This window comes from Leptonychotes weddellii, chromosome 7, assembly GCF_054177405.1.
Source record: "Leptonychotes weddellii isolate Sample4059 chromosome 7, ASM5417740v2, whole genome shotgun sequence".
Lineage (NCBI taxonomy): Eukaryota > Metazoa > Chordata > Mammalia > Carnivora > Phocidae > Leptonychotes > Leptonychotes weddellii.
In genome coordinates this window covers 126,538,674-126,561,448 of record NC_138375.1, presented here as the reverse complement: position 1 = coordinate 126,561,448, position 22,775 = coordinate 126,538,674, and the positions used below count along the sequence as shown (strand labels likewise).

At 44.0% G+C, this 22,775-nt stretch overlaps 1 protein-coding gene across 1 annotated transcript; it reads left to right on the top strand.

Moving 5' to 3' along the window:
• The first annotated feature begins 2,324 nt into the window (after positions 1–2,324).
• FAM170A (family with sequence similarity 170 member A) lies at positions 2,325–7,394 on the top strand. Its single transcript, XM_006738407.3, has 5 exons — positions 2,325–2,817; positions 4,767–4,907; positions 5,581–6,361; positions 6,621–6,679; positions 7,274–7,394. The coding sequence occupies exons 1-4, from the start codon at positions 2,748–2,750 to the stop codon at positions 6,625–6,627; spliced, it is 999 nt and encodes a 332-aa protein (XP_006738470.2). The 5' UTR covers positions 2,325–2,747; the 3' UTR covers positions 6,628–6,679; positions 7,274–7,394.
• The last annotated feature ends 15,381 nt before the right edge of the window (positions 7,395–22,775 follow it).

The window sequence follows — 22,775 nt, the reverse complement described above, 5'->3', positions numbered from 1 at the left end:
TTTCCTTACCATGATAAATCCCACTGGTCCTAGCTTGTAAAACCTGAGCTGATACCACTGGAATCATCTTTCCTTTTGTAAAGAGAGGTTTGATTCTTTTTTTTTAAAAAATATTTTATTCATTTATTTGAGAGAGAGAGAGCATGAGTGGGGAGGGACAGAGAGAGGGGGAGAAAGAATCTGAAGCAGACTCAGCACTGAGCAGGAAGCCCGTGAGACCATGGGATCCTGACCTGAGCCGAAAGGAGAGGTTCAACTCTTTCAGAAATTCTGGGTCTAAGAAGGATGCCTTAAGAAACTTCCTCCTGCTGAACAAACAAACAAAAGCAGAAACAGACCTATAAATACAGAGAACAAATAGATGGCTACCAGAGGGGAGGGATAAAATGGGTGCAGGGGGGAGAAAAGAGAATTATTTTCCTTGGAATGAAGGGATTAGAACTCCTAATGAAATTTCAACTCCTAAATTAGAAGTCATGATCATCAGTGGTTCCTAATTCTATTTGTTGAAAGGCTGATGGGATCATGATCATGGAGGGATCAAGCTGACAGCACAGGAACCCACTGATCAATCTCAACATCGTTAAAAATGGGACAACTGTATGTGTTTACTGTTGTGATGTAATAGGAAGGCACACAACACCACTTATAAAATAATCTTGGAATAACAAGAAACTGAACCTAATCTAATTAATTCTCCAGCTCTAACTACCTGTTCAGAAGGAAATATGGGTAGTAGGGGAACTTAAATGGCATCGAAAGAATACAGTCAACCACTCCAAGCTGCAGAAAACACTACAGGAGAAATGATTCAGGTTCTTCAACAAATGAATGGTCCCCAACAGGTAGGAAGAATTGTCACAGACTAAAGGACACATTGACCAGGTGTAACATGTGGACCTTGTTTGGATCTTGATTTTAATGAATGTGATATAAAAGAAGACATTTTAATATGATTGGAGGAGTTCGAGTATGGCTTGGTTATTAAATGATAGAAATTGTGGTTAAATTTGTTGGGTGAGATAATGATAGTGCTGCTGTGTTTTTTTGTTTTTTAAACCCTCCTTATCTATTGGATATAAATACTGCTGCATTTAGAGAGAGATGACATATGTCTGAGATTTTCTTCAAAATACAGTTCTCCCCCACCCCCACATACTCCCAGAAACATCTAAACTAGAACAAATGAGGGAAAAGCTAACTGTTTATATGTGGCATGGGGGAGGGGTGTGGTGGATGGGACGAGAATGAGAGAGTATCGGTAATGGTTCATGCTGAGTGATAGGTCCATGGAGCCACATCCCCATTAGACAATTTCTTTCACTTTGCGTATGCTTGAAAATTTCTGCCACAAGGAGTTTTTAAAAAGTCCTCCTTGCCCCTTCTTACGTCGGGATTCTCCAAGAAACGGGAAGGTTGAATCTCCTCCGCAAATCCTTGCAAGGCTGCATTTGTCCTGTCTTCAGTCTTGGCTGTTGGAGACCGTGACGTCCCACAGTGCCCTTCACATTGGGACTCACCTTGGTCCAGTGACACCACTCCTGGTGTCAGTGACTTCGGGGAGGTCCACCTCATCCCCGCACACCGGTACTGCCTCAAAAGGCGGTGTCTCTCATTTTGGACTGGAATCAGGAGCATCCAGATGGGTCACCACTTACAACTGGTATACATTTCAGCCCACAAGCAGAGGTACACAAGAAATAGGATAGAATTGTTTTTGTAACTCCATCTGATTCGTATGTTAAGCCTTGATCCTGCTGGTGTCCCGTTTGGATTTCCACCCATCCCTATTTGGAGATCATACGGAGCCACAGTGAATGAAGTTTGAGGTGAGAGCGTGGTTGCTATTTATGGGAGGACACACTTGTAGCTTAGATGTTCCTCAGCTTGCTTGCCGTGCCTCCTTAGGGTTTGGTGGCTCTTGTGCCACATGTGGGACAGGTTTTGCCCTGATTCTGCCTGTATGCACAATACAGCCTTCTCCTCTTGGAGTTTTTGCCACATCTTCCCCTCTAACCACGCCTTGGAGACTCCTCCTCCATGATCCACAGACCTGACAGTTGGCACCTCTCAACAACTCAGTAGGAAAAGAAGACAGTAAGTACTGAATTTCAAGAATTCCTGCTTCTGTTAGGTTTCTGCTCAAGTATCCTGTCTTTTCTGTGGAGTTGGGGATTTTAGAAATAAAAGCCAAGATGATGAGCATGATATTGCTGCTTTTAGTCCTGCCATGCCCTTCTCTGGCCAGAGAACGCAGAGTCTGCTACCCGCTTGAATGTAGAACAAAAAGGGTAAAAAAATAAAGGGAGAAAGGGGAAAAAAAATGAAACATGAGCAGATGAGCATCTCAAAATATCCTACCCTCTTAAGAAGATGTGAGTTGAATTCATGGGAGACGTTCCACTGGGGAGAGAGGAATTGTTCTTGAACATGGGGTCTGTGCATTTGCAAAGACTGTGTGGGATCCAGGTCCTCAGAATGCTCTGATGTCATCATTCAGGTCAGAGAACCCCCGCTGGGGGCCGGGTGACCTTTGAACCTTAACAGCCCTGTGCTGGAGCGAGCACTGGGCAGTGTTGCTGGTTCTCTATGTGGTCTGAGTTCCTCAGCCATTTAGGAGACTCGATGATTTTTATTCATATCGGGTCACCTCAACGAATTTCCCGAGAGTCAAGGAGGGCCAACCAGTAGGGAAAAGGAGGCGCTGGGTGTTAGGCATCTTCTAAGCAACTCCTGTTGCTGGTACCATGAAACAGCGACAAAAGAGGAAACATCTGGAAAGTGAAGAGTCCCCGGAAAGTGCCGAGCAGGGAGGAGGTATGCGCTGGGCACCTTGTCTGGGGTGCAAAGGCTGCTGCTAGCCTGAGCCTTATCTAGGAAGGTAGGATGGAGGAGCACGTGTCCCCGGGGAAGTATCTGAGGATGCTGCCATGTCCATCCTGAGCATCCCTGTGGTGTGAGATGGCACGGGGAGGGCCAGATGCCCCTGGCAGGTGGGGAGTCAGCTCTGCCTGTCTGAGGACTTCTCTCTTGGGTCTGCTCAGGGCTGGAGCTCTGTTGGACTCGTAGCAGGCCGGGGTCCTGCTGGCCCAGACTCCCAGGGGATGGCTTTTCTCAGTCCTGTATTCTCTCTTACTCTCTTTGTTCCATCTTCCTCTGGGGTCACTGGGTGGGGTGTGGGAGCGTTGCGAAGGATGCTGATGAAGATCTGTGGGTTGTGCTGTCCCTTTTACTGAAGAGCAAAGAGAAGCCTTGTTGAAAAATATTTTGAGAAGTGAGAAAGGAGATTGTCTAGCGATGGCATCATGGTATTTCTTTAGCAGGAAGAATTTATCCACTGATCCATGCCAGAGAGCCAGCCGGAGCCTTCTGCCCCGTATTGGAGCCCGGCAGTTTCCGCAAGGCCCATGGCCCTGAAGAGTATAGGATGAGCCCTGGGGCTGGAGGTGGGACAGGAGGCAGGTTTTCAGGCAGCAGCTGGGATAGGACAGAGGAGGCAGTGATTGGCCAGATATTTTTGCCTCTGTGTGTATGATGGGATGGGGGGAGCAGTGGGGAGAATGCAGATAGGGTGTCCTCGGATGTGATGTTGGCCTTGTAAAGTTCCTATCACCATGCCTGGATCTGGGAGACACTCAAAACATGTAAGAGTGAATATAGAACTCTTACTAAGGGAGTTTCATGAGATTGTCTCTTACACACCCATATACACTTTGTACAGAAAAAATCGCACATCTCCACCTATGCTACTTTATTAAATCATACACAGAACATATAGGGAGATATGAACATCACTCCTACACTGTGTTCACAAACCATCCATGGGTGTCAAAGTCCTCTCCTCGTACACCAAACTCTGGAGTATGAATATATCCCAAATGCCATAAGGGACATACTTACACTAAAAATAGGCATCACCCAAGTATTACATGGGAAAGCTTCCACTAAAAAATTGTTTGTGGTTTATCTGAAATGCAAATGTAACAGGGCATCCTCTGTTTCTGTTTGCTAACTCTGGCAACAGGTGTATACTTAATACCAGCTGACATACACTTAGCATACTTTTTTTTTTAAAGATTTTATTTATTCATTTGAGACAGAGAGATACAGAGAGAGAGAGAGCATGAGCAGGGGAGAGGCAGAGGGAGAGGGAGAAGCAGACTTCCCGCTGAGCAGGGAGCCCAACACGGGGCTCGATCCCAGGATCCCGGGATCATGACCTGAGCCGAAGGCAGACGCTTAACCATCTGAGCCACCCAGGCGCCCACTGACCATACTTCTGTCTAGTGTCTGTCTTCTACTAGAATGTTCAGCATTACCAGAGCCTAGAATAGTGCCTGATACATAGTAGCTGCTCTCTGACTATTGCTGGATGAATGAATAAATGATTGAATACACACCATAAGTACAGAACCTATTATATAAAATGGTTACATGTTGCACAATTCCTGAACAACTATGCACCAAACTCTCCATGGATGCGTTTCTACCCTACTCATCACACCAGCCCCACATCTGTGAAAGGCTGGGCTGATACACACGATTCTCACATTTCAGACCTACTCAGGCCTTCATTCCTAACCAGACACTAACAAAATAAGTGTTGATAGTAATTCAATACAGGAGCATCCACCTGGGACCAGACTCTGAACCGTGTGTATTCACTGCCCTTGACATATGTCACTTGGTTAATACTTGTTGGACGGGTGAATGATGCCCAAACATGCCCCACCCACCGTATTACTGAGGCTTTCATATCTTTCTAGGAGTCTCGAAGTCACAGGAGGATGCCCCTCAGCTTGAGTCAACTGGGGTGGCCAAAGGCTGGGGCGCAGCGGTAGGGGAGGTGTCCTCTGCTTCTGAATACTTCTCCTGTGTCTCTTCTCCACGCAAGCTCATCCATGCTGGTAAGGGTTCAGGGCTCCTTGGGCATGGGGCACATAGATCCAGGAGAGGGCAAGAAGAAACCCAAGACAATCAGAGGTGGTCAGGGCTCCGTGGAGGAGCCCAGGAAGCTGGTGTTGCTGTTAGGAGAGCATGGCTCTGAGCTCAGTGTGGGAGGGGGTGGGGAGCCCTGGTGCAACCATAGTGGGGAAGTTAAGAAGCATGGGCCAGCCTTTGCCCTTGCCTCCAGAGAAGGATGGAGCTCCTCAGCCCAGGCCTCCAGCACTGGAACAGGACCATCCAGCTCAGATCCCCATGCCCTGATGCATACAGCTGTAGTCCACACACATCCATTCTCAGCACAAACCCCCACTCCCCACCCCCAATCCAGACATGGGATCCGCAGTACCATCTCCTCCATGACTGTGCACATTCCACCAACACACTGATGGTAACACAGATACACTCAACCCACCAACGTCCCATGCATGCTACTCCACATACCTTACTCCACACCCCTGTATACCGACACGCTGCTAGCATCCCTACACACACATGAAGAGCACCTGGATGACACCACCCCGATTATGAACACCAACGCCAGCCTCTTCACACCACGCATCTTCACATCTGAAGACCCCTCAGCTTCTGGGCTTCCCCCACTCACATTCTCATGTCTCTAATTTCTTTTCCCAGGACTCCGGAGAGTACCTCAAGACAGTCCCCAGCCTAGAACACCCCTATCCCAGGTTCAGGAACAAGGGGAGACTGCTCCCCCCTCACGCCATGTCTCCTCGTCCCCTTCGTCCTATAAGACCTGTGTGTCCTCTCTGTACAGAAACAAAGAGGAAAAGGGCATGAAAATATACTACATGCAGGTACAAATGAAAAAGGGTGTGGCTGTCTCCTGGGAGATCTTGGAGACCTCGGGGTCACTAGAAAAGCCGCCAAAGATGGAAGAAGTGACCCTTCCCGAGGACGTATGGGTAGGGACTCCCCCCTCTGACGTGTCCACCAGAAACCTGCTGTCGGACAGCGAGCCCAGTGGGGAGGAGAAGGAACACGAGGAACGGGCAGAGTCAGACAGCCCACCTGGGTCGCCTGCAGCTGCGGAGAGACCCAGGGCCAAGACCCCCGACTGGCTGGTGACAGTGGAGGCTGGCTTCAGGTGCATGGCCTGCTGCAGGGTCTTCTCTACCTTGGAGATCCTCCAGGAGCACGTGCAGCATGGGATCCGGGAAGGTTTCAGCTGCCACGTGTTTCACCTCACCATGGCTCAGCTGACGGGCACTGTGGAAGCAGAGAGCGCCCACAAGGAGGAGGAGGAGGAGGAGGAGGAGGAGAAGGAGGAGGAAGAGCAAGAGAGGCAGGAAGAAAAGGAGAAGAAGGAAGAGCAGCCCACACAGGAAGACCTCGGCCCCAAGCGACCTTGGAGCCAGTGCCCAGGCTGTGTGTTCCATTCTCCAAAGGACAAGAAGTGAGCAGGGGCTGGGGGTGCCAAGGGAGCTGCGTCTTCTCCGAGCTGCCATGTTTCTCCCATCCAGGCTCACCCCTCTGGGAGGGAGAGCTGGGGGCTTTCACAGCTCAGGGGACACCTGAAGGGGGAGGCGGGTAACCGGGCCCCTGGCTTCCTGTCCAGGTCTGACTGTAAGTGGGGATTTGTCCTGAGCTCTTCAGGCTCACAGAGCACCTTTTCTCTTGAACTACAAAGTGTCTTTGTTCTGGTTTCCACACAGCAGTTGAGATTCATGAGCCAGAAGATCCCGGAAGATGGTGTGGCCTTCTCTTGGGAGAGGTAAGGCCTGAGGCTGGTATCATCTGGGCCGATGTCATGAGGTCCCAGAGGAATTTAGGGGAAGGGGCCACAGGCCCACACTGGGTTCCCTGGTGGCTCTGCAGCTGCATCAGCTCGTGCCAGACCTGGTGCTTCCGGGGACTTGACCTCCATTGACTTAAACGAGAAAGTGAGAATTTTGATGGGCAGTTACCTCAGTGTCTCCACACCTGACCTGAACTCTAAGAGCAAATACTGCCAGGTGGGCCTTTGGGGCTGAGAGAGCTCAGCACAACCTCAGGGGTCAGGAGTGGTGTGAAGGACAAGGGGCCTAGCGGGAGCAGAGGTCTGACGTGTGAGAGCCTTCAGCCTGAGCTGGCCTCTCACTCTGGGACAACGTGGAGTGTGGAGAAGGAGAAACACGGAAGTGAGGCCCTAAGAGATCTGGAAATGTTCCAGCACCTTGATTGGGCTGTGGTAGATCTGGAAATAAATTCACTCTGGTGTGTGTGGCTCTGAGCTTTAAGACAGAGGTGAAGGGTTACTCTGACTAGTGGAGCTCACGTCGCATCTTGTCTCTTCTTGCTCTGCCTTATTTGTTAAAATCGCTTCCAGGGAGAAGACAGGACCCTGGGGAGAGTAGCAGAGAGGATGCCAATGATGTGAAGGAAGGTGAAGGAACCAGCACTCCGTCTAGCATCATAGGACCACATAAATGTCATATGCAATAAAGGCTGTTTTCCAAACCTTGCCTGGATATATTCTTGAATTAAAATTATCTATCCATCTACCCACCAAGTACATCAGTCTCGCTAGTGGCTGGTGAACTAGGTTTCACGTAAGCACCACAGAGACCCCCACAGTCCTTTTCCAGAAGCAGCGGTACTCATGCTGCTGAATGAGGCTTCCGTGTGACTGTTTTCACAGGGCTGGCTTCCACATCTTTCATGAGACTGGGACAAACACGCTGAGTTCCAACGAGGTTGCTTGTAAGTAGCAGGTGCTCTAGAAACCGTGGGGTTGTGACTGAAAGCCCTGGGACGGTCGGTCTTCGGGGGGCTGGTGGGTGCTGTGCATGTCTCCCCAGGTCTGGCCTGGACGGGGGCAGAGGAGACATGTCTGCATGTGGAAGCTGTCCGTGGAACAGGTTCCTCCAGGGTTGGTGGGAGTTTGTCATAGCGATCAAAAAGAAGCCGTCTGACCACAATCAGGAATTAGAGGAAGAAATGGTTGTAATCAGAGTTTCAGCCAATAAGCTTGGCTATTTCCAGTTTTGATATTAATAGATCAATTGCCAAATAAATTCTTACTCTAGCTGCTCAAGTTTTGGACGCAGTCATCCCTGAACTTCATCCTCACCCCACTGCTACCAGACCCCCCGGAACTACAGACATCTGGAAGGCACTGAAGACTCATTTCAATGCATGAGGCTGTCCATGGACTGAAAGGTAAGTGGGGTGCAGTGTGTCTTTCTAATCTGAGTGGGGGGGCCAAAGCCAGTCTTCAGAGAACTGATAGAAGAAAATAATTCAAAGTTCAGAGATTCTATAAAATGAAGCAGAATCAGGTCTAATTCCAAAGTCCCATGGATTTTTTTCAAGATGTGAAAGGGGCCTTCATGGGGCTTTATTGAATCAACCATGGTTCCTGTGATCTGGTGTTGTCGTTAGTATTTCAATCATCATCATCATCATCATCCAGCTTCCCCACTGGCTTCAAGCTTCCCAGCCTCTCCAAAGGGGGTGCCATCTGCATGTCCACATCCCTTTGCCTCAAGATGCCCAGTGCCTCCTTTAATGGTCATTCCAAGAATTCAGAATTTGAAGCTTGTCTACCCTTCCATACTTTCACCGCCTCTGGGAGATTCTACTCACTCTCTGGTCTGCTGTGCTCTGTAATCTTCCCCTTGGTTCCTTTGTTCCTTGAGCCCACCGGGAATTCTCCCCTCCCTCCTGCCTTCCAAGGTCTTCTGCTGACAGCTTCAAAGACCTAGAGTTGATTCCATGTACCTTGGTAGTATGCAGGTTACACAGTGAGAGTTCTGGTCGTTCTTCCTGCTTGGAGAGAGACTTCTTTGGAAAGCACGGAGTCACATGAGGGCCTGTGGGTGCGAGTCAGGGTGCTGCAGTGGGCAGTTATTGCTAATCTAGAGAAACTTGATGTATTTTTACATGTGCTGACCTTGTATCCACCCACCTTATTGAACTGTCTTACTAGTTTATCTGTGTGTTCTTTTGGGCTTCCTGGATAAACAATGATATTAAATGTAAATAATATGTTCTGTGGATAATGAGTAATTCATTTTATAGATACTTTTTATTTTATCTATTTATTTATTTTTAAAGATTTTATTTCTTAGAGAGATCATGAACAGGAGGAGGGGCAGAGGCAGAGGGAGAAGCAGACTCCGCGCTGAGCAGGGAGCCCAACCCGGTGCTTGATCCCAGGACCCCAAGATCATGACCTGAGCTGAAGGCAGATGCTTAACCAACTGAGCTACCCAGGTGCTCCTATAGATACTTTTTAAATACATAACCTTTTCTAGACCTAGTTTTAGCTTCCCTCCCACTCTTCAGAGTTAACCAGTATCAGAGTTTTGAATGTATCCAGTCCAAATTTTTATATATATGTTTATATATAATCATAATCTAACATTGTACATCACATTTTCTTTCAACCAGTCTTATATTTTCATGTTTTATCTGTGTCAATTTGTACCGATCTAGGGCTGTTATTTAACTGTTTGATGTTATTCCACCATATGCATATAGCATCATTTTTTTTTTTTCGATTCAGGCATTACTGGACAGTTGGATTGTTTCCATCCTTTCTCTGGGCAAACAGTATTTCTTAGAGCTTCCAGACTTCTCTTGACAGTCAAGAAGGGCCAGGCTGTCTGAGGGATTGTCGCTTGCCTTCAGCCACCTTGTAACAGGCTACCTCCACCAGCAATTGGAAGCACCAAGAAGTTAAAAACTCCTCCAAATGGGAAGATCTAAGGAGACAGAAGGTAGGAGGTTAATGCCAGGTGTCCTGCAGGGAAGTCAGGGCTGCCCTGAGCATTCCTCCATATTCCTCCCCCCTGCCCCTCCCCCTTCCGGCCTCTCTAAAGAAATGTGGAGGAAAGGAGAATCCGAAAACTTTGAGCAGACACAGGCGAGATGTTGGGGACTGAAGTTGTGATTGAGGTCTCTGAGTGGACTCTGAGGGGGCAGAGCATCCAGATAGCCAGGCTCTGCCTTCTGAGAACTTCTAAAGATGCTCATAATTGGGGTGATGCCAGGCGCATGCAACTGACTTGGACCACCCTGTCCCAGAAAGTTCTGCTCTGTCGGTATCTATTCCTGATCACTCTTGTTTCCCATTATTTGGTCACTGCCTTTGGTCCTCCACTGATGGGGACCACAGCAGGTGGAAGATGCAAATGACTCATCTTGCTGCTCAGTGTCACCACAGAGCTTGGGGGTGAGGGAGAAGGCCAAACTAAGCTCATGAAGGAAAGATGGACTTTAAAGAGGAGATCTGAGTCGAGGGTGTTTTCTCAAGTCTTGATGAATGAAACCTAGCGTCACTACCACAAGGATTTCCTGAAGTTCTCCTTGTTTTCAAGGCTGGCCATGGGCCTGGTTTCCCTCAGTGAAGGAAGCAGGGATCCCTATCCATTCAGTGCTTGCTCACACTTGTCCACCTCTGATACACACTGTACGAGACTCATCTTCCCTCTAAGACAACTTTTTACTGTTATCTCTCCTGAGCATTTACTGACCTCCTGAAGTGCCCCCCTTAACATATCCCTGCAGTGAATGTATAATTTGATAATCATGCTTCTCATTCTATTCTCAGCACCTTCTGATAAACTGTATCCTCTTTATGCCACAGTTTTCACAGATCAATAATCCTTCTTTACTTTGTTGAAACAGATGAACCCATGAGGAATCTTTGCTTTTTCCCTTTCTTCTTTGCCAGTTCCTTTCTATCTTTTAAGATCCTTTTCTTGTCTCTCTACTATCCTGACTCCTTTTTTCCTGATTTTGGTCAACTCTCAGTCTCCTTCCCTAATTTCCTCATAAACATTTGGGGTTTATCCCTCACAAATTAGAGAATGTTTGGTTGTTGAGAAGTGCTAAGTTCACTGGTGCTCTTGCAATCATGGAAGCTTCCCTGTCTGGTGATCCACAAAAGGAGGCCCATGGAGATAGCCGGTTGCATTCCAAACCCTTCTAAACACAAAGCTCATACTGAGAATAGCTTCCAGCAAATTAGAGTCCCTAGACCACTGCCCAAGCTCAGCTTTGAATTAGCATCCATTTAAGATGATTTAGATAAAAGTCATGGGGTAAATGTGTCCCAAAATCCATGTGAATAGAAAACCAAAGAAACCATAAAACAAAAATTGGAAGGAAATCACACATAAAACAAATTAGGGAATGTATTTGTATGTATTTGTGTGGATTAATGAGTCCGCAGAATGACTCTGTGGGTCAGGTGCCATTATATCATAGGATGAGCCTTATCCAGTCTAAGGGATTGTGGGAACGACTACTGGAGCCATCTGGGAACTTTGTTCTCATTCTGCAGCCCTGGGTTCAGCTGGGACCGGATTGCACTAGCCTGGAGGCTCTGAGGGGGTGGATGAAGGATTTATTCATGCCTGAGATTACTGTACACTGTAGTCATAAGTACTAAGTCATGTAGTACTAAGAGATTTCAAGATTGATGAGGTGCCCATATAGCCAGAGTATTTTTTTTTGAATGCAACATCTGGCCTAGGGGAGTTCTGAGCTGGTTCTGTTTGATCTCACCCAGCACGGGCAGGGGTTCCCTCTCCCCATCATCACTCCCACCACCTCTCTAGGGGTGTGGACCATGTCCTGGCAGAGTGGACACAGAAGAAGCTGGATGGGTTCCATCTGGGTACGTCTCTTGCTGAGGAGTCATGGGTCAAGTCCTGGTTACTGGAGACACATGCTTACCTGGAGACAAGCAGAGTGTTCTCAGAGTGCTTGTTCTGCGTGTGTGGGTGTGGGATGGGTGTGTGAGTGTTCCCTTCTGGTTGGTTCTCTTGTCTATGTGCCCGAAGACTCTGTCCAAGGAGTCCTTTTCATCACACGGGTAGGAAGTTTGCCTCATTTGCCATCATATCCTTTCCCCAAAGGACGGTTATGATAAGGTGTTCCCACTTCCCAGACTCCTTTTCTCTCACTTCATTTCTGTCCTATCGTCTGTTCCCTCCAGAATGGTCTGTTGACTCAATGGGTGTAGATCCAAAGACAGCAAGAAATGCCAGCAATGCCAAAATAACAATACCGGCATGTCAGGAAAACTTCAAAACATTTATCCTGGCACATTTGTAAAAATTTCACAAAGAATATATTAAATGTGTAAAAACTCAAATGATAGAGGAATGGAGTAAAACTTAATTTTTTTCTTTAATCTTTCCCCAGTGTATTCCAATCCTCAAAGTTAACATGAAGAACCATTTGATAGACAAACTTTCATACATTTTTCTACACACACACACACACACACACACACACACACACACACACACACACTTTCCTTTTTTCACGTAGGTATGAACTAGGTCCCCACCAACTTGCTGTGATATTGTCATTTACTCTCTCCTCTTGACTCATCCATTGATGAAGGAGCCATTTTCATGGTGAAATTTTCCAATAGCTAATAGTAAACATCTGCTGAGTGCTTACTCTGTGTCAGGTACTCTTCTAACTGCTTATATGTAATTATAATATGTAAGTTTCATGACATACCCATCAAACAGGTACCGTTATAAGCCCTCTGTGACAGATAAGGGCAGATGAGGCATGAATAAATTCTTCATTTACTCAGGTGACTTGCCTGAGACATTGGAGCAAGTCAAAATCCATGACTTTAATCATTCTGCTTTATTGTCTTTGTTTGGAAGACTGTATGATTTTGCCATTAAAACCTTTAAATATCATGTTAAGTTTTTACATCTCCAAAACAAGCATGAGCTTGTTACATGGGGTAAGTAAACTGACTCTTAAAAAAACCCTTATGCAGCTGGATCAAGGTAAGCCAGGGACTAGAAGCTATAGATTCAATATTGCCTACCAAATTTTAAAGATAGACTTGACATAACATAAATTATATTCAAGAAGCTAGTATGCTGTCTGAATAGTTACAAGGAAGTGAAGTTAGGTAAAACATTACTTTGAGTTGACAAGTACCAAGAGTGTGGTAATCCTAGGGCCAGGGTAGAGACCCATAGAAAAGCTTGCTGTTTCCATTCAGGCCCTTAGAAGGGCTCCACCACTTGCCAGTGCCCCTGGGGCAGCTAGTCAGCTCACTTCTTAGTACACAGCATCTTCAATTTGATAGACTCACAAGGAAGCCTTCCATGTGGTTAGCAGTTCTGCATTCTTGATGCAATCATATTTTTAGAGTGTGGGAGGATATCAAGCTATGAAAATATCCTTGGAGAGACTTGCTTATTAAATTTGGCTTTTTCAATCTTCCTAATACTTTTTCACTAAACACCAGGCGGTTCTCTTAATTTTTCAGATTCATGTTGTTTTTCTTTTGTCTAATGAACTTTCAAATACTTCCTGATGAGCTATTGAGGTTGGAAAAAAATAAACATAATCTAGAATAAAAAAGATATTGACAATGACAAGTAGAGAAAGACTGAAAATTGAGGCTATACTTCATTATAGCCTATAAATTGGAATGGAAAATTCATGTTCACACTGCTTAGGGTATATAAATAAAAGTCAAAGATTCTCTGAGGTATCTCTGGGGTCCTTATGAGTCTCCACCATTTCCAATGAGTAATATTTGACTGCTAAATATAGGATATTTAGTTAAATTTGAATGTCAGAAAAACAGTGAATACACTTTTAATATAAGTATGCCCCGCATCTTATGAAGGATATACTTATGGTAAAACATAAGTATTATCTCTCTAAAGTTCAAATTTAACTGGATGTCCTGGATTTTTACTGACAACATCTGACAACCCTACAGATGAGCTATGGTGGAGGCAGCTAAGGGTGGGTACACACTGGCTCTTGGACAGTCACAAGTTGCTTGAGGGCATCTGGGTACGGTGACAAATCCTTTATGGACGTAGCTGAGAAGCCATGGCCAGTATTTGACTCTAAGTACATCCTTGGGCTTCCCTTAGGTGGGATGAACCTTCCTCTTAATGGCTTTTTGGCAAATCTGGAAGCCCATATACAAGGGGGGAGTCCCAAAGTGAGTCCCATCCTTACAACTACGTTTCCATTTCAAAATGGAGTCTTCCTAGAATTAGTTGCATATAAATAATAAGAGATGAAAAGGTTTGTGAACTTGGGATTAATATACCTTTTACCCTTTATGGGTGAAGTTTTGCTGGCCTGGGAGACTTAACATGAGCAATGTGAAAGATCCCAGGTTCCCAGGCAGACAGAATAGTCCTGTTATATTTCTGGATGCATGGCCAGGCTCTAGTGTTGCAGAGAATGAATATCTGGTTTTAGAAACACAGACCCAGGCTTGGATGTTTCTGAGAACCAGGGAAAGGTCTGAGTTTCAAGTTTACCTCTTATGGCTTGCTGAGACAACAATGAACTACACGTAGTTCCCAGAAGGGAAATCATGGAGCCAAACCTTAGCCACATCCACTGTTGTAAGCTTCTGTATTTGGTTCCATCCAAATTATATTTCAAGGTAGAGCTTGTTTACAGCAATGGAGGTCCAGAAAATTCTCATATGCTCTTTGGGCCCTCAATCCCCGCGAGAAGGCAGGGCTGATACCATAGAAATACTATGAGTTTGCTGGGCTGACGGTGGCATCGCCCAGACCCCAAAGACCTGTGCTGCCCCCTAAAGTGTGCTGAAGGATTTTTGTCTCTTCTGTGATCTGTCATAGCATTATGAAAGGAAGCTGCTGCACCTGTGTCAGAGAATTTCAGATGTGGTAGGAGAAGACTGGTCAGGTTTAGGCTCACTGGTATTACCAGAGTCAAGGAGAACAGATGATCAGAAGTGGAAGTGTCTGGGGTGGGAAGGATATTGCTGGGATTTCACAAATATTGCAGGATCAGGGAGGACCACCAGAAGTCCTGGGCTGTGATTTAGATTGTAGGTAAGGGAGTAAGGAATGGAATTGACCTTATACACCTGGCCAGCTTGTCATGCATTCATTCATTTGTCCTTCATTCATTCACTCATTCATCAGTTGGATTGCTGTCATGTGTTGAGTGTTAGGTTTTGAGACAAAGTAGTGAAGAAAATAAGATCTCAGTCTCTCTGGAGCCCATAGTTCAGAGAGACGGATAGATAAATAAGCATAGGAATCAATTAATTAATTAACTGGCATAGGAGATAAGTTGCCTAATAGAAGAAGTAGAGTCTCTGTGGGTATAAACAGGAGGGTCAATTAACTGAGCCCAGCGGTAGGGTTAGGGGTTGGTGGGGGGACCAGAGAGAGTTCTTAAAGGAAGTGATCGGGGAGATCTGCAGGATGAGCAGAAAATTTTCAAGACCTTCCCAGGCAACGATGGAGGGAAGGAAGAAAATTTCAGGAAGAGGGTCCAGTCTGTTCTGAACCCTTAAGATGAGGAGAGTATTGTATGCTCTTCAGTATGTTTGGGGCATGAAATCCGTGGGAGGCAAGTAACAGGACATGTGGCCAGGAAGGGAGGCAAGGTTTTATCGGCCATGTTAACAAGTTTAAACTTTGTTCTTTGGACAAAGGGGATTCACTGGAGGTGTTAGGCAGAGAAATGACTCTGTCACATGAGTGTTTCAGAAAAGTCACTTAGGTGACCACGTCTGGGGTGAGTTTAACTGGACATCAGCATGGATAGAAAACTCATATTCTTCTGTGGGGGGACCATAGAGGTCACTGGAGTCAAGTGGAGCAGTGTGTGGGCAGTTCTTTTCTTCTCTTTTTCGTATGAGGCTTGGCCAGAGGCCATCATGCCTTCGTTCCATTAAGAGCAATGTGAAATCAGTGAAACCTCCAAAGATTATACAAGGCAGAGCTTTCTTGGCATTTAAAAAACAAAATCACCTCAGGACCTAAAAAGGGGTCTGGCACCTGTAACAGCTGAATGGAAATAGCAGCTGGAAAAAAACCCCCAAAGATGAGGGATTCTGGGGCAGGAAGCTGGCAGCATGTCACAACCAAGGGCACTCCCAGCTCCCAGGCCTCTCTCTCTTCTCCTCTTCCTGACCCCCAACCTCGCCAGGAGGAAAGCATATTCTAGAGACCTTTGGTCAAATTCCCTTATACGGACCCTTCCCATACAATTCATAGCTTCTTTCTTTCTCTTGAGAATAAGTTAACAACCGTGATGATTAAATGAGGAGTGCCACCTGAGGAGATGTACATATACCACATGTTGTCAGAGATGGGAACATGTGCTAACTTGTAAACTTCTTCAACGAAACCTCTTTGGGCCAGACCTGTGCTGGCCCCATATGCAGGGCTGTTTCCCCTGGAACAGAGAGGGCCCTGCCTTTAGGGCTTGCTTCCAATTAGGCAATGGAGTTATGATTGGACCTTGCCACAGGGAAGCTTTTTTGCTTCCGAAGAAGTTATAAAAAAGTCAGAACATCTCTCCTTAAAAGTGGTTGCTGAATTCCTTATTTATCCAAGACCCTCTCTTCTACCAAAGTGTGTGTGTGTATGTGTGTGTGTGTGTGTGATCCAGATCTATTCCGACATTGAAGAAGTAATCTTAAAATCAGAAAGATGAATTCAGTATGTCTCTGTGAATTTAGTTCAGTACATTTTTATGTCTAGCCTGGTCCATCTCTGGGTGTAAAATATTTACCCTCATGTGTATTTTAAAAGAAGAAAACTGATGCCTTGCTCAGGGAAGGTAGCCACTCCTGAAAGCCTCCTTAGCTTTACTTTTGAGAAAAGTGAGATGTTTCTGTGGAAGCAGTTCCAGGATGTGAAGGGAGCCTCTAGTCACACTGATGAAAACCCTGTGATTCTTTCAAGCACAGATGCAGTGAAAGGTGTCTTTTTCTCATTGTGTGTGTGTGTGTGCGTGTGTGTGTGTGTGTGTATTCCTGTGTCAACATTGAGATTAACTATTATGTGTCACAATCCCATATCTGATAAAGGGTTGGTATCCAAAATTTTTATTTTTTATTTTTTATTTATTTTTTTTTAAAGATTTTATTTATTTATTTGACAGAGAGAGACACAGAGAGAGGGAATATAAGCAGGGGGAGTGGGAGAGGGAGAAGCAGGCTTCCTGCCGAGCAGGGAACCCGATACGGGGCTCGATCCCAGGACCTGGAATCATGACCTGAGCCGAAGGCAGACGCTTAATGACTGAGCCACCCAGGCGCCCCTGGTATCCAAAATTTATGAAGAACTTATCAAACTCAACACCCAAAAAACAATCCAGTTAAGAAATGGGCAGAAGACATGAAAAGACATTTTTTCCAAAAAAGACAGCCAAATGGCTAACAGACCCATGAAAAGATGCTCAACATCACTCATCACCAGGGAAATGCAAATCAAAACCATGATGAGATACCACCTCACACCTGTCAGGGTGGCTAAAATTAACAATACACGAAACAACAGGTGTTGGTGAGGATGTGAAGAAAAGGGAACCCTCTTACGCTGTTGGTGGAAATGAAAACTGGTACAGCCACTGTGGAAAACAGTCTGGAGATTCTTCAAAAAGTTAAAAATAGAACTACCTTACAATCCAGCAATTGCACTACTAGGCATTTATCGAAAGAATACAAAAATACTAGTTCAAAGGGATAGATGCATCCCATTATTTATAGCAGCATTATCAACAATAGCTAAATTATGGAAACAGCCCAAGTGTCCATTGACTAATGAATGGACACAGTTGTGGTATATATATGCAATGGAATATTATTACTCAGCCATCAAAAAGAGTGAAATCTTGCCATTTGCGAAGACATGGATGGAGCTAGGGAGTAATACGCTAAGTGAAAGTCAGTCAGACATTTGATTTCACTCAAATGTAGAACTTAAGAAACAAAACAAATGAGCAGGGAAAAGAGAGAGAGAAAGAGAGATAAAGACAGAGAGGGGCAAACCAAGAAATAGATTCTTAACTGTAGAGAACAAACTGATGGTTACAAGAGGGGAGGTGGATGGGGGGATGGGTTATATAGGTGATGGGGATTAAGGAGGGCACTTGTGATGAGCACAGGGTGATGTATGGAAGTGTTGATTCACATATTGTACACCTGAAACTAATATTACCTTGTATGTTGACTAACTGGAATTTAAATAAAAAGTTTTAGAAAATTGTGTGTCAGATGCGGAGTGTAAGAGGGGACCTGAATCATAGCAACGCTCTCAACACCCTGTGGCTTGAAAGTAATGAAATCCCCTGAGCGGAGATGTGCTGTTTATCTTCCCTATTAGTCACTGGATGCCATTTATAAGTCCCAAACAGCTACTGTTTTTAGAGCCTTCTTGCTTTCCATTTCTGAGGGTGTGTCATCACTATCTCCTTTGATCATGGAAATATAATCTTTACAAAACCACCAATGACCACAAATTATTACTATAACAAAACACACCAGTATTCTCCATGGAATTTGTTGTACTAGGATTTGATCTTCATTGCTATTTCTTGGACTGTCTTCCTAGCTAGTGGCTTAATTGAACTCAAATTCCTTCCGTCTGTTGACCACTTCAAAGCTTTTGTCTGGAAATTAAGCTGGTAAAGTAACAGAAGGACTTCCCCCCATGATAGTCCCTTTCTTTGATACAAAATGAAAGTGGGCTACGTACGATAGCACGAGAAGACTTAAATTTGAAGGTTTTAAGAATGATTTGGAGAATCAGGAGTAAAAAGGGATTAATACAAGTGAATCTGAAATGTTCTTTTGCCCCAAGTACCACTTAACATGGATTAGAATTTAGGTTTCTTGTAGAGCCTAGTTAGATGCTTTACCACTTTTTCAAGTTCTAACACTCAGATGTTCTTTGAAAATCTATTTTAAAGTTCTAGCTGAAGATCTTAGAATAAATTTCCACTTGGTGGAGTGTAGAATGTGAAGAGGTGAAAGAAAAATCAGGCTGGGACGATCCTGCAGAACAAAACTGCCCCATCCGTGATCAGGCATGCAAATGGAAGTCAGCCGAGAAAGGAGAGAGAAGCAGAGGTGGTTTTGTAATGCGTGGAGCATGTAGCTCTTTAAAAGTGCTAACCACAAAGGGGCAGGTGCAAAGTGCTCAGTAAGAGCTCGTGAAAGCCCACACTGTAGGGGTGGCAGGGTCACCAGCGTGGGAGATCTCCTCGTTTTTGGTACCCAGGCTGGAATTATGAAGCTATTAAGACACAGGTTTTTCTCTGAGGGAGAAGGCCTATGATGTTCTTTAAATAGAATTTCCAGAGCTGATTACATATTCATGCTAACAAAGCCATATCTGTCAATCGAGGGACCTTTGAAAACAATAGAAGAGCATAAACTCCGGCATCTGTCAGACCTGGGTTGGTATCTATTACTTCGGTAGATTACTTAGTCCCTATTATTTAATCTTAAGTAGTAATTACTTAATGTCCTCATCTGTGAATGAGCGATGATAATAATAGGATTGCTGTGAATATTGAATGAGATTGTGGAGGATGGGCATTCTGGACAGTATCTGGCAAACAGGAGCTGTTTCGTAAGTGGTCATTAGCAATCATTATTCACATTATGAAGAATAGTGCATCTCAGGCTTTTGTTGAGAGAGATTTCTTATTCTCTTTACTCACCTGCTAACATCACTTGTGAGACCTTCAGAATTTGCGTTTGCTGCTTGTCTCCTATTGGCCATTCGTTCAGTGCCCCTCCCACACCTCTTAACATATTAACATTCTATGCGCTTGGCCGACTTCCGACTCGCCAGTGTCTGCCAGTTTCTAGCGCAAGAGCTTCTTCTGAAGCTGTAGAAGTCTGCTCTAACTGTGCACAAGGCAGAAGGAAGTGAGGGAAGTTAATAGCTCCCCAGGAGCAGCGCTCAACCAGTGACTGATGGGGTGGGTACAGAAATGCTCCAGTTCCCTTGCCCTTCAGTCTCTCAGAAGTTCTCCATGGATTAGCTCCACTTTCCTACACTATTACAAGGCTAATAGCACACTCTTCAGTGCTGGTCTTCTCTTCCTGATTTCTCTTTCTTACTTTCTTAGGGGGATTTCTTCCATTTCTCAAATTAATGATTGGAACCAGAATGTTAATTACTGGGTTTGATTCTGGGAGAACCCCAAGTCATTTTCTTGAGATGAAAAGTTGTCAAGTTGCCTTCTATCAGAAGATACTAACTAATAGAGAAACTAAAGTTTTCATTATGGTTAATAATTCCCTGAACACATTTTTTTTTTTTTTGGTTACAGTTTTGTTTAAATAATTATATAACACAGAAGTGATACAAAACGCATAAGGACACAACTGATTTTATAATTAAATGCATTCACTTTAAGCATCTCAGAGCAGGCATCAGTTATACAAAATGCTAAGGGAAAAATAATCTAAGATAAAACAGTTTATGATTTAAGAATAATTATAATATCATTTGCAGAAATTGAGTCCTGCTGAATTCTGTTGAGTGCGCACAATAGTGATTGGCGTCATGGGGATTCTAAATTATGTTGAGGGCCATTGACCAAGTTTAAAAGAATGGATATGGTTGGGGAATGGGTGGTCCTTCTTATTTTTTTTAGTTCTTCGTTACTAAGAATGCGTAATAAAAAGTGTTAATATGCACTCTTTCCACATTGTTCTCTTTTTTTTTTCACATTGTTCTCTTTTTTGAAGAGTGAAAGAAAAATGGAAAACAAAGTGTAAGTTTTTTCTTAATGAAAGTCACTTTATTGATATCCTTAAAGACAACTTTATTTTTTAAAATTTTTTATTTAAATTCAATTAGCCAACATCCTTAGCTTTTGATGTAGTGTTCAGTGATTTATTAGTTGCATATAACACCCAGTCCTCATCACATCATGTGCCCTCCTTAATGCCTGTCACCTAGTTTCCCTATCCCCCCACCCACCTCCCTTTCCACAACCATGTTTGTTTCCCAGAGTCAAGAGTCTCTCATGGTTTGTCTCCCTCTTTGATTTCTTCCCTTTCAGTTTTCCCTCCCTTCTCCTATGATCCTTTGTGCTATTTCTTATATTCCACAACTTTAATTGGGAAGTTGTAACTGCATAACTTACAGGAGTAGCTTCATTTTTAATTCAGAGCGCTCTTTTAGGACATAAATGAATAGAGGCAAAAGGAAGGGATTGAATGGGTTAAGAAAGCTAAGAGCAGAGCTGGAAATCATGCTTGATCACACATCAATGGTTAACAACAGCTTTAATTCTTTATCAGAAATACAAAATCCAGGGTACCTGGGTGGCTCAGTTGGTTAAGCGACTGCCTTTGGCTCAGGTCATGATCCTGGAGTCCCAGGATCGAGTCTAGCATCAGGCTCCCTGCTCAGCAGGGAGTCTGCTTCTCCCTCTGACCTTCCCCTCTCTTGTGCTCTCTCTCTCTCAAATAAATAAATAAAATCTTTTAAAAAATACAAAATCCAGGCAAGAGGCACCCAATATTTATGATAATGTTGATAACATGATATTAACATGATAATATCATGTGATATTATTGACCTGTTTGCATTCTTTCTGATGCAAAGTCCAAATTTCATGTCTCCCCATAAAATGTACTTTTCTAGTTTTATACACTGACCCCATATTTGATTTTGGAGCACTGTTCCAACCATGTGTCAGGTTGGCAGGAGGTAAGAAACCTCCCTCTCTTCCTAGTGATGCTTACTCACAGCCAGGGCAAAATACAGCTTGGACTACACAGTCGATGCTTGGCTCTACTGACCAGGATGGTTTGAAAATAATATCAGGGGTTAGATCTTCAAAATAGCAAATTTTAAACTTTTTTTCAGCACTTGAATCCTATTTTCTAATAAACTATTCTGTAGAATTCCATGCTGTAATATATATTATGGAAATCCTGATTCAGTAGACAGGTAGTTGAAAATGGTAACAGAGTACTGTACGTTCTCAGGACACTCTGTAATTATTTATCCAGAAACCCAAGAGAGGTATCGTGGGAAATTTCATTTCAAAACTGAACCATCAGCAATATCTAACTACCGCTTCTATTTCTTATCATAAACATCAAAGTCAGACAAGAAGCACACAAGACCTTTAATAAGTACTAAAGGCTATGTCAATAATATCAAGCTATTATCTGTTGGAAATTAATTTATCATAGAACAGTTGGCTATTATATGATTGTGTTCCAGACAGATGAATCCAAATCTTAAATGGAAAAAAAATGGAAGGAGCATTTTATTATAGAACTGGGTTGTTGGTATGAGAAAACTGAGTTCTCTTACCATGCAAGCCTTATGGAAGGCATAGTTTACTGTGATAAGCTCAAAGGACATGTACTTAGCAAATGAAACCAAGAGATGTCAGGCTGGGGGATGTTCAAGGAATGAGTATTCTCCATTCTCTGTTCTACCTGTGTGAGATCCTATCTGATTATATATAACCCAAAGTGGGGTCTCTGCTAACACTTTACAGTCCAAATTCATCACCCTGAAAATCCAGCATGATTGCCCAACATGATTGCAAAATCTGCCATTAACCAATCAGCTTTGTAACTTGGCGTTAGTAATTTCTTGCTACACCACCGGCGCCATCTTGTTGCAGTGCCCACAGGTTACAGAATAAGACCAGGTATCACACATGTCCAGTAGGGACGACTGAGCATAAAGTCCTTGACAGAAGTTTTCATGTTTCTGAGGACCTTATTATACATCTTTAGAAATGAGTGTAAGGCAGTTACTTAGCTTTAAAAAAAAAAAAGACCAGGACTAAACTGTACCCTTACTAATAAATAGCATATTTAAAGAAAGGTCCTTTATATGTACAGATTTGGTAGCAGTAGCTTTATACTGAATTTTTTTTTTTTTTTTTTTTTTTTAGGATTTATTCCTGGATTCTTTTTTTTTTTTTTTTTCCAATTTTTTTTTTTATTCTTATGTTAATCCCCATACATTACATCATTAGTTCTAGATGAAGTGTTCCATGATTCATTGTTCGTGCACAACACCCAGTGCTCCATGCAGAACGTGCCC

Bases quoted from the DNA above. Each gene is read 5' to 3' on its own strand.
- FAM170A (XM_006738407.3), top strand. From the start codon at position 2,748: ATGAAACAGCGACAAAAGAGGAAACATCTGGAAAGTGAAGAGTCCCCG. The intron at 2,818-4,766 runs GTATGCGCTGGG...ATATCTTTCTAG, and splicing joins AAGTGCCGAGCAGGGAGGAG to GAGTCTCGAAGTCACAGGAG. The intron at 4,908-5,580 runs GTAAGGGTTCAG...TTCTTTTCCCAG, and splicing joins ACGCAAGCTCATCCATGCTG to GACTCCGGAGAGTACCTCAA.